The 12,123-nt window shown below is 36.6% G+C and overlaps 1 protein-coding gene across 8 annotated transcripts in view; it reads left to right on the top strand.

Moving 5' to 3' along the window:
• The window catches only part of KAT6B (lysine acetyltransferase 6B), a 106,356-nt gene that overhangs the window by 68,800 nt on the left and 25,433 nt on the right, over positions 1-12,123 (top strand). For all 8 annotated transcript variants that reach the window (XM_051616377.1, XM_051616376.1, XM_051616378.1 and 5 more), the window contains exons 10-12: positions 474-615; positions 1,788-1,949; positions 3,913-4,006. In XM_051616377.1, coding sequence (XP_051472337.1) covers positions 474-615; positions 1,788-1,949; positions 3,913-4,006 — 398 coding nt within the window. The remainder of the gene's footprint in view (positions 1-473; positions 616-1,787; positions 1,950-3,912; positions 4,007-12,123) is intronic.

Raw genomic sequence — 12,123 nt, forward strand, 5'->3', positions numbered from 1 at the left:
TTGCATAGTGGCAGTGAGGGATATACTATGAATTGGCAATATAAAAGTCAAGGGCTAAAGAAAGTGTAGAAAGCATTTCTGTTTTCTCTTATTGCCACTGCTTTTATAATTTGAATATTTTTATTTTAATATTTTTATTTATCTTTTTAATTCCCTCAATAAAGACCATAGCAAAGGTTTAGGTAGAGTGTAGGAAGGGGGAAGTAGCTGGGATCTGCTGGAGGCTGGATCATGAAACATATGACTACGGTTCAACTCTATTGAATTAGGTTCATTATGATTGATTTAATCTGATCTTTCCTTATTTTCTTTTTTAAAGGCTGGTGTGGATGTTTAATTTAGTTGATTTAAGCAGCGTTTACTCATGGTACCTTCAATTTAAGTGGGGAAGACCTTTCAGTTTGTGGTAATTTTTTGTTTACAGGATTCCACATATTTTTTTGTATAAAATATCTTTCTGATTTTTCATGCAGATTACCAAAGCTTTACCTGTGTGAATTCTGTCTTAAATACATGAAAAGTAAAAACATTTTGTTAAGGCATTCCAGGAAATGTGGCTGGTTTCATCCTCCAGCCAATGAAATCTACAGAAGAAATGACCTTTCAGTATTTGAGGTAGGTATTTCAGAATCTAAATTTCTGAAAGTAACCAGTTTGAATACGTTACAGACCAGCTGTAGAACTAGGGAGAACTTTCACATACTTAAATAATTCCTTGGAGATTCTTCTACTGCAAAAATAAGTCTATCTTCCCTGTCCTTTTCCACCCTACTATGTTATTTCACAACTGGAACTTTCTTTACTTGTACTTCAAGCATTACTCTACCTAAGATACTTTTGTAGCATGCATCTCAATGGGGACTACAATAGGAAGCTTTTGACAGGATTGCATTTACCTTCTCAGCAGAAATACCTCTTGCACCCATTCATTTCAGGCTACTTGAGCTTGTGGATACATATTTTTTTATAATCTACGTTATATCCTTGGGAGATGACTTCTGTTCAAGTTTGAGCTTTTAAGGATATCCTTGACAATAGAATTCTGTGTTTCAAATAGCATGCCTTTATTTTCTAAAGCTATACATTAACCTCTTCCACATTCCTGTATCTCAAAGAGTAGTTACTGATTCCATTTACAGAAAAGACTGATGGGGTAACTAGGACTTCATTTGAGGGTGTTTATCAGCAGCAGTATTTAGATGTGTTCATCGATAACTTCTTTTTAATTGCAGGTGTCATAAGATTCTGCTTGAAACTGGTGTTTTCATATTGTATAAATGCCTGTGTGCTTGGTCATTGCCATTGTATGTTCAAACAATAGTAGATGCAGTCTTAAAGTCCTTACTTAAATTAGGACAAGATCTTAATATTTGGTTCACTTGTTTGTTTTGGTGCTATTAAAAAACCAAACCAAACCAAACACTGTTTGCATCAAGATTGCTTCCTTCCTGACTTGGGCAGTTTTTATAAAGATTATAGATCTGCCAGCAGAAGACTTAGGTTATAAACAAAATTAACTTTCTTCCTGTCAATAAACAAAATTCTCCTAGTCAGTCCAAAATAACTTGTTTTCTCTATGAGCAGGTGTTAAGAGCTGTACAGCATAAAATAAGCAAATTCTGCTTTCCATTCAATTGTCATTAGCTACTGAATCTTAATGTGTGTTGTGGCTTTTTTTCTGTAACCATGTCTCGTTCATGTTTTCTTCTAGGATATGACTGATTGAAAAAGTTTTGTCATAACATGTTGGTGGCATTGGAGATAACTGCATCTGTCTTGCCTTCTAGGTTGATGGAAATGTGAGCAAAATTTATTGTCAGAATCTTTGTTTGTTAGCGAAGCTCTTTCTGGACCACAAAACCTTGTATTATGATGTTGAACCGTTCCTCTTCTATGTCCTTACAAAAAATGATGAGAAGGGCTGCCATTTAGTTGGATATTTCTCTAAGGTAAAAAAAAAACACAAACAGGTGTTGTTTGTTTTTTTTAACATTTCTAACTTGTCACTCTCCTTAATACGTGTGCCAAATTCAGGAGCTTGAAATATTTTCTGTAAATCTCAAATATAATATGCATTTTCTCTAATAGAATCATACTTTCTTGTCCAAAAGACTGATGCAAATTGAGAAACTTTATGTGCATTCAACCACTTGCATTGGAGTTTTTGTTGGTTTAGTTGTGGGGTGTTTCCTTTGTTTTGGGTTTTGTTTTTGGTTTGGTTTTTTTAGTTGTTTTTTTTTGTTGTTGTTGTTGGTTGTTTTTTGTTGTTGTGTTTTGCTTGGTTTTTCTGTTTGTTTTTTTTTTGTTTTTGCTTTTGTTTTGTTTCTCCTAGCATGTGTTGTGGTTTCAGTTGAAAATTAAATCTTTGTCCTCCTCCTACCATTTTTGCAATAGGTATAACAAATTTAACTTCTGAAAGTGCTAGGTATTTGAAATGTTTCATGCTTTTACTGATAGTGGTTCAAGCCTGGCCATTTAGTGGACATAAATAGCCAGCTGCATTCATCTCTTGTGTACAGTCTGATCTAATGCAGTTATGTCAACTCTGATATAGGCAAGTATTTTCTAATAGATTTATTTAAGGTACTTCAGGTGCTAAGACTAGTCTTTGTTCCTTCTTGCTGCCAAGGATGCATTTTCTTCCTTCACTTCACCTGTGTTGCTTTGGTCCAGTTTGTTTTTCACATCTGGTGATCATGAATGTTTTAATTACCAAAAGTTAGAGGAAATAAACTTAATATCAAGTTCCACTCAATACTGAAATTATTTACTGAATTGCATGTGTGTTATCCCATGTCATTGCTCCCTCCTTGCCTGTGCATGTGTATGCTCTTGCTGGCAGAAGAGTTCTGCCTGAATAAAAAGACCTTGCTATGAAGTGAGCATTGTATTAGTAGCAGTCTTGAGAATTTATTTCACTGTGCCGTAGAAACTAAGAAATCTTGCAAAATATGGTATAGGTATATGCTCTCACAGCTGAAGAAATGCTTGGAAACCAAAATACTGTCATGTGATCCTGTCAATGTCATTGCTGGTCTGTTGTCATCTTATGTATGGAGACTGAAGTGATAGGTGGTGTCTTTAACTAGCCATATGCTTACCACACCTTCTTGTCAGTTATGCTGACTTGAATGTTTTTGGTTGATTTGTTTGGTCTCCCTCAAAACTACCTAGTTCTTATTTTAGTTTTTTTTCCCTTGTGTAATCTTTTAAAGGTAACAAGGCTTCAAGGCTCTTAGTTTTTTTTATCAATAAATCTGAAAGAACCTGTAACCTTACATTGTTAGAGCAGCTTCCTAGTTTAGATTCTTCCTTCTGTTATCTTAAACGCTGTGTAATATTTGCCTCCATTGCCTGTATGTTACGTGACTTTATTCTGTCTGATAGAGCTCTGGATTCTTAGCATTTTCTTAATTTGGGTGCTGGTGAGAAGCATTCAGCTTTGAAATAATTGTATGCCTCAAATAAGACTTGAGTTCTTACGGGATACTGTATTCAGTCAGAAAGAGAAGACAATAAAGATGGAAACGAGCAGACACTTGGTGTAGAAATTACACAAAATACAACTTCACCATGTGTACAGATACTATTTTTCACTTCTATATCATGACAAAATGGTCAGTGAAACAAAAATACTTCCCTCTTCCTCTTGCCCTCCTCCTTTACAACACTTAAATTTCATTTTGCTGTTTAGACAATGTATTTTTAAGATGCTGAGTTGCTGATGAAGAATATGTTTGGTACTTTATTCTTATAATTAAATATTAATGTGGAGTTATTTGACCTTGGTAATGACCCCATGCATCTATTCTGCTTCCTTATTGGGATATTTTACAAGGACAGTGGCAGGTGCAGGCGATTGCTCACTTCAGCAGTGCTTTGACATACTTGATCTGTTTCTCCTTCCCACAGGAAAAGCTTTGCCAGCAGAAGTACAATGTCTCCTGCATAATGATCATGCCACAATACCAAAGGCAAGGGTTTGGAAGGTTTCTCATTGATTTCAGTAAGTGAAGTGTTTCATTTATTCTTGTGATCCAGGGAGCTGATGACTGTTGTAAGAAATTGTAACACATGAAACTTTATTTAACTTACTTTGTTGTTTTTATTAATAGATAATGGGATTTCTGTTTATATTTACATAGGATAGAAAATCTCCCTGAAGTGAAAAACTTATTGCTGCTCTGTTATTGTACTTGAGGAAACTGAGAATGAATCTCTTGGCAGTAATATTAGCTCGCAAAGCTATTACCCTGAATGAATTGTCTAAATTACTTTCCATTTTGCCTTGCTCATTAGTATAAGAAGAGGCAATTATTTGTGATTAAAGCTTAGAAGGTGTTAGTCCAAGGTATTCACTACCTTATAATATTTCTGACTTATATCTTCTTTTAGCTAAAGAATTGTTTTACTTGAAGAACTGCTACATAAAAGAAATGTATTTTGGTTTCTGTCCTAAAGTTCATTACTTCCTTAGTGGAAATAGTTACCAAAAAAAGCCTAGGTGCTCACAGCTGTATATATACTCGCTACTTGTCTGACCCATTAGAAAGCCTCAGGCACACTTGTTTAAATATAGTGGGGTTTTTTTTCTCCAAATCTTTGAGCTGCAATGAAACTCTGAACGAAGAAACTACTCAGCTAGGCGTCCTCAGTACTACTGATTTCAACTTTTTGCTGTAATTTAGAGGGACGGTAAGAAATTAGTGTGCATTTTATGTGGTTAGTTTTCATTATTATGTTTTTAAAAGTGCTGTGGAATTACATTACAATAGAGATAGTTAAGATAATAGGATAATAGGATTCCTGACCTGAAGGTGTATGCAAGAACATTAAAATGCAAATAAAATAAACATTGTAGTATAGCAGCAGGACAAATACAATAATTTGTAACTGCAGAGTTATTAAGTTCTGTGTCTTGGAGTTCTACCCAGCGTGACTACACTAGAGCTCATAAAGATACTTAATATGTCTCATCATTGTATAGCTTTATAATACGGTCTTCACTGTACTCTGAGTTAGGTGAAGATGGTTCTGGGCCACTTAATTCACCCTTGAAATGTAGCCATCACTGGAGCACAACTCAACAGCTGTTCCGTTGTGTGCCTTCTGCAACCTTTTAGGAAATGCAGCATGGAAGAAGTATGGCACATTTCTGGAACTGCAGAGTGAACTTCAAGCTTACTTAGGCAGAAATTGACCTTTTAGGTTTAGGATCTTTTCTTGCAAAAGGACATGGGGAACTCTTACTGGGCATAGCTGGTAAGTGTACTCATAGGCTTTTTCTTTGGTTTTTATTCTGTGATGTCTTTCAAAAAAAGCACGCTGAAGGAACATCCTGGTTGAGTTTGCAATAGTTATGTCTAGAAAACTGATGGGAGAGTAATGAAACCTGTGAATTCCACAGAAGGTGTAGATATGGATATGCTGTATCTCTCTGCATCTGTGTTCTGTCTGTTACTGTACCATGTGCTGCTTAATCCGGAAAAATCAGTAGGGTATTCTGTCCCTTTAGCCCTTCTGGAAAAATCTGGAAGCACATTGGGTTGTTTGAACCATTAGGATTTCTGTCATGTCTTGCAACAAGACCTAGTAGTATCCTTAGCTTGAAGCTGATCTGGTGCTATTCTTACACCTTTCTTCTTAGCAGATGTGTTCATTTAACAAGTATAGGCTGCAGCTGTATACATGCTGGGCATTGTCCAGAGATAAGCTTTAGTGCAGTCAGTTACCTTTCCAGTGTTTTCCCTTTACCAAGAAGTGACTGAGAAGGACAAGCTTTGTAGTGAGTAAGGTGCAAACCAAATGAAAAGCAGTGAGACAGAGGTAGTGCTTGTGGTTGTTTTTCCTCAGGTATAGAAAGGAAAGTAAGATTTAAAGACTTCTTTTCCTGGGTTGTATTTATATCTTTCTGCAGCATGGAGGTTGAATGCCATGAAATGGGGCAGCCTCATCTGGATTAGTGAGTCCAAAACCTGTCTTCACCCAAGAAAACCTCAAAATCAATTATTTACTTTTTTCCTTGGTATTTTTTGTTTTTACCTTCTACGCTTAGTTGACTGTCTACAATCTTCTTTCTATTTCACCTATTCTCTTCTCATGTTCCCTCCCAATAATAAGTTTTTCTAACAGGACTGAGAAGATGGGATTTAGCAAAACCCTGGTTATTAGTCTAAACTTGAGCAGAGTAAATTTATAATAGCTTCAAATATTTTCTGCCAGTAACATTACAATAATGCTCTGAATGTTAAGTCTTCATTTATTACGTGGGTAGCACATGTAACCTGCTCAATTTTGAATGCTGTGAAGCAATCACTGATGCTTTTCTTCTTTATAAAAGCAACTAGAACAGTTTTTTTTACTAAAATTATAAAAAACATAACCGAGCAAGTAATTTTCAGAAAATATTAGTTAAAACCACAAAAGTGAAGGCCTCAAAAACTGTGTGCAAGCAGTTGACTGCTCTCATTACTCTGCATATATCTCGATACTTGGCAGTTAGAAAAGCTAGAAAGAATGTAGTCTTAAGCCACTGCACAACTTCTGGTATGGCAGCAGTCTGGTGAAAGTGTAGCTTGTGGTACAGAATATGCTTCTGTTTTGTTAAGTGTAATGCATTTGTTTGTTCGGATTGTGATGCTTTTTTTTTGTCTTGAACTAATTTAATCTTTACAGATGAGTTTATGTGGTCATCTTATGACTTGCAAGGCAAAATGAATTACTTTATTCTGCTAAAAGAAAAATAGTATTTTTTGTCTGACAATCTATTTTTTTTTTACTTTTTTGTTAACTGCATTTAAATGTCAAATAGAAACTGGTAATAGCATTATTTCATACTCTGTAGACACCAAAATAAAGCTTTGTGTAAGGTCTGTCTATCTCTTCAGAAATCTATAATCTCACATGTGGAAAAGACGTTTTTAGGAAAAGTGCTTTCACTTTTGTGAGAAGAAAGTGTGCTGTAAAACACTTGAGTTCTCTAGCGTGATGATCCTCAGCAAAAATTTCACATGTGGCTTTCTGTGTTCTTGGTCATTAAAACAGAAATGTGATTTTTGAAGACACAATATATGCATTTGTATCTGTTTCGGTTCTTAAAGCCTGGTAAGATTGATTTAAAAAAAAAAAAAAAAAAAAAAAAAGTTGTGTTTTGACTGTGAGAAAAACTTGTTGGGCTGTCAGAAACTGAAAAAAAGTTAAGTTCTGATTTGTTACCAAATGGTGAAACTGTTGATGTGTAAAATTACATACTTAATACTGCTTAATTTTGCGTACTTCATTTTACTGTAGTGTAAAATCAGTGTAACCTGTTTTGTTTTTTAGAAGCATGTCATACTGAAAACAAAATGGTTTACATGAAGTCTTTATTTCGTTTACAAAATGAGTATGCTCTACTAAGTATTATTTTATAAGTCTTCTGATTTTTCACATAGGGAACCTAATTTTTACATGAAGAGTATCTAAATGCACAAAAGTAGTTCCTGAAAATGAATACGGGTCTTAATTTGCTTGTTCTGTTTATGCTTTCCTGCCGGTACTGATAATTGTTCCCAAACTTCTTGGGTTTGGGGTTTTTGTTCTGTTTTCATTCTCTTGTGTTCTGTGAGGTTGACTGGATTGAGATTGCAGGATGATGCCTGAAGGAGAGTAACTGGCTTATGCATGAATCTCTCATATTTGCTGTAAATTACATTTTGGCCAACTAGACTCCAGTTTAAGTTGATCTAGAAAGAAAACAGCAGGCTTTTACTGTATAAGGTTCCATTCTGAACTTGTTTCACTTTTTGTCTGTGTATGAGTCCATTTGCAGTAATGCACAGTTATCATTTCTGTTACAGAGATTATACATACTTGTATTTGGACAAGTCTTTGTATCATAGAATCACAGAGTGCTTTGGGTTGGAAGGGACCTTAAAGATCATCTAGTTCCAACCCCCCTGCATGGGCAGGGACACCTCACACTTAGACTGGGTTGCTCAGTGCCCCATCCAGCCTGGCCTTGAACACTTCCAGGGGTGGGACTTCCACAACTTTATGGTCAACCTGTTCCAGTGTCTTACTACCCTCATAGTGAAAATTTTCTTCATAATATCCAATACAAATCTACCCTCTTCCAGTTAAAATCTATTACTGCTTGTCCTGCTGTTACACACCCTTGTAAAAAGTCCCTCCTCAGCTTTCCTGTAGCCTCTTCAGGTACTGGATGGCTGCTGTGAGGTCTCCTTGGAGCCTTCTTCTCCAGGCTGAAGAACCCCAACGCTTTTAACCTGTCTTTGTAGGAGAGGTGCTCCAACCTTCTGATCACCTTTGTGGCGCTCCTCTGGATGCTCTGCAGCAGCTCCATATCCTTGTGTTGCAGGGTCCAGAATGGACACAATACTTCAGCTGGGGTCTCATGAGAGCAGAATAAGAGGGGCAGAATCACCCACCTTGACCTGCTGGCTATGCTTCTTTTGGTGCAGTCTAGGATATGATTGGCTTTCTGGGCTGCAGAAGCACATTGCTGGCTCATGCTGAGCTTCTAATCAACTGACAGTCCCAAGTCATTTTCCTGAGGGCTGTTATTAATCTGTTCTGTGCCAGACCTTTAATTGTGCTTCGGGTTGCCCCAAACCCAGTGCAAGACCTTACACTTGGCCTTATTGAACTTCATGAGGTTCGCATGGGCTTACTTCTCGAGCCTGTGAAGGTGTGTCTGTCAGTTCAGCCTGCGTTACTGTTGTGTTTTTGACCACTTTAGCACCTTCTCTATACAATAAATTTTTCATTACTTTCTTGATTTGAGCTCTCTCAAAGCAAACCTAGAATCTACATATAACTTCTGTTTCTGGTTGTTAGCTGCCATGCTAAAAATATTAGTATTTCTTTATTTGGCATATCGAACACAGGGTTCAATATTACTAGAATGGAATACTGCAGTATTTCATATTTGTTTTCTGTAAGCTTGAAGCAATCTTTGATTCACACTTCTTCACAAAGCTCATTTCCTCACGGTCCCATATTTTGGCTTACTGGATTATGAATTCCATGCTGGAGGTCCAGCAACAGTTGGAGGAAAAAAAAGTAGGTGACAGTATTAGGGAAAACCTTTCCAACTGTGCTGGCTAGTCTATTGATGGTTCATTTGCATCACAGTAACAACTGGATTCGCTGAGGAGCAAAGTCCTTGATAGCCTTTTGTTATTTATCTCCAGGGTGTTTCTGGTCCAATTGACTGTAGCAGTTTCTTCCTCCCCTTCAGAATTCCTTCTTTTAATTTGGTTTATCTGTTCATTATGCAATGATTATTCTAGTTTGAGAGGAAACCTGTTTCAATGATGCTGGGATTCTGCTGGAACTACCTAAGATGTTTGTTTTGTTCTGGGAGTTAGTTTTTTTTTTTTTTCTGCTTGTATGTTTGGGAAGTTGGTGCTGACTTTTGGCCTTTTGTATAGTTTATTGTGTACAACTTTAAATGGCGCGGTTTTGTTTGTTTGTTTGTTTTTCCCCCCAATTAGCTTGTACTAACCCTTGATTCCCTTCTGGGATATCTAGCTCACGTTTTTCTTTGTGAAGAGATCATGATAGGGAAAGGCAGTTCAATCCCAGCAGTGGAAGAAACAAACAGAATTTAGATTACTTGAGGAGTTGTGTTCTGGTATAGGAAAAGTTGTTCTGTGAAATGTTGTTTGCTCATTTCCCCACATATAGTATCTGTTTCTTGGTAAAGTGTTTTTTGTCTTGTTTCATTCAAATAGATAAGTAAATCTTCAAGTCCTGATCTGCAGAAGCAGCTGAGAAGTGACATAAACAGCACTTGTGCACCAGCTAATGTATAATAACAGGCAAGGCAAGTTTCAAGGGTTGACAGGAAGAAAAAAATTGGTTCTACAAATAAAGGGAAAATAAACTGTTCATTAAAAGTTACATCTTTCCTCCTAAATAATTTTATTGAGTAAGCGTCAGCAATTGATCAAGGAGGTCAGTATTATTACTGATGTTTATGAATTGGTAACTGAGAGAGAGACTTTTTTGCTGAATCAGATTAATGGCAACATTCATTACCCTGTATTGCTTTGCAGTAGGAAGTGGCTCAGCAAAGGCATGCGAACAAGATTTGGTGGGGTGGAGTGTTCCATTTGCCATTTACAGGTTTGAAGAACTTCACTGGAGACCTGGTATTAGAGCCTGTTTTATCTCAGTTCTCGTCCTGCCTTCTCCTCCACTACAAATTTCTGCACTTGTCCACATGTTTAGTGCATGGGGGCTTTTGCGCACAAAAGCTAAATCAGTGAAATATTCTGGGCTAAAAGTGGGTGGGGAGCAAGGCTAGATATTCTCAAAAGTGTGTTTTAAACCTAGATTATCTAATGATCCTGTATGCGCTTCCTTTGAGAAGTAAGGGATGATGATGGAGCAGTGAATCAGCAGAGAACAAGGATTAATATCTTTGTAAAGTGCGTTTTTGAATTCTTTCCAGCTTGCACTTGTTTCAGACGATCTGCAGCTCTCTATGCAGATGTGGAAGATCTTAGTTTTTAGGAATCAGACATGCAGAAATGGTAAGAACAATGGATTGAGTCCAGGGATTGACTTCAGGCATAAAAGCTGTCCCACAAACATCAACAAGTAACATAGACCTGTATTGACAGTGAGTTTATTTCTTTCTGCCCACAGTTTAGAGATAGTTTTAAAAAAGCTGAAAAAACTGCCCCTAGGATAGACTTGTGGCACAATTTAAGGAGATGGTGAAGGGTGTGAGATTTTCTTACGTTTTGTAGTGTGATTTTGTTCTCCCTGCAGGCTTGGTAAAGAGATGGTCTAGTCTGTAAAATCAGGTTTTTTGTGAAAGGATAGAGGTATGGTTTCTGCTAAGCTTGAAAAAAAAACAGATATGAATATAGTTTAAAAATAAAACTCCTTATTTCTGAATATGCTCAATATAAACAGCAATTTCCTTCTAGAACTGACTAGTGATTTCAAACTTCCTCATGGCTGCAGTACTTCAAAAGCACTGTCTTCTGATACAGACAAAATGTTAATATTTATTTAAAATAAATTTGTTTTAGACAATTTTGGATCTAGTTTTCTCTCATCTTACTACCACCTATGTCTTAGGGTTTTGCAGTGTCTTCAAAGGAATCAGGGTTGAGCTTTGCATGGCTAGTTGCAGTTTGGACGTCATCCACATTGACTCTGTGGTGCTGGTATATTGAGAAGGGTTGGAAGTGTTGCTGCGCCAACTGATTGATTTAATAACTGTCATCTCTGGTTCCTATTACAGTGTTTCTAGGCTTTCTACTTTAACAGCAAATTAAGTTATTCCTCTGTGGAAACGTGAAAAGCACCTACTTTTTCTGGAGCACCAAGTTTGTGCAGTCACCCCCAAAAAACCAAGTTGAACAAAACTTGAAACTAATAACATGTGGCCCTGTCATTTAGGGCAACGTAGGGCTGCTGTATGATAATAGCATTTGAGAAAAATGTCATCTCTGTTATTAAGATCAGTTACTTTTTAAAAATACTATAAATGTGTTGGAATTAAGTGGTGGAATAGAGTGAAAATGCTCCCTAATGTTTTTTCAGCAGCTTTGGGAAAATACTGTATCAGTAAAGGAAGAGCCTTAGAAAAGGTGAAAAATTTTCTTAACTCAAGGGCTTTCTTTTTTTGGTAGGAAGCTGGAATAAGGGAAATTAGCAAAGTCATTACAGTATGGAAATCGTGTTTGTTCATCTTCTAAGATGACTTGAACACAAAACAATGATAGATGATTAACAGAATCAATAAATGGGCAAAAGATAGCAGAAATATTGAAAAGACATAGTTTTGGGTTTTTTTCTTCATTATGATGAATTCATGCAATTACTTTGCTGTGTAGCCTAAACTTGCGTTGTATTGAGTAGGTGTGTAGACTTGCCTTATAGTAGTAGGTTAGGGGGGGGAGGTGTAGCTAATTTAAATTCTGTATTCAGCTGGAAATGGAAACAAGACAACTTGAACTGAGATAATACATTAACTTTTGAAAAACAAAGCCAACTGGGGAAAAAAAAAAGGTGGATGTTCTAACGGAGTAGATCTGTTAGGAGAGTTCAGAGAAAGTATATTTGCATGTATAGCATGGAAGTTCTGGTCTGCTTATGCAT

Source organism: Apus apus, chromosome 4 (genome assembly GCF_020740795.1).
Source record: "Apus apus isolate bApuApu2 chromosome 4, bApuApu2.pri.cur, whole genome shotgun sequence".
In the NCBI taxonomy this organism is placed as follows: domain Eukaryota; kingdom Metazoa; phylum Chordata; class Aves; order Apodiformes; family Apodidae; genus Apus; species Apus apus.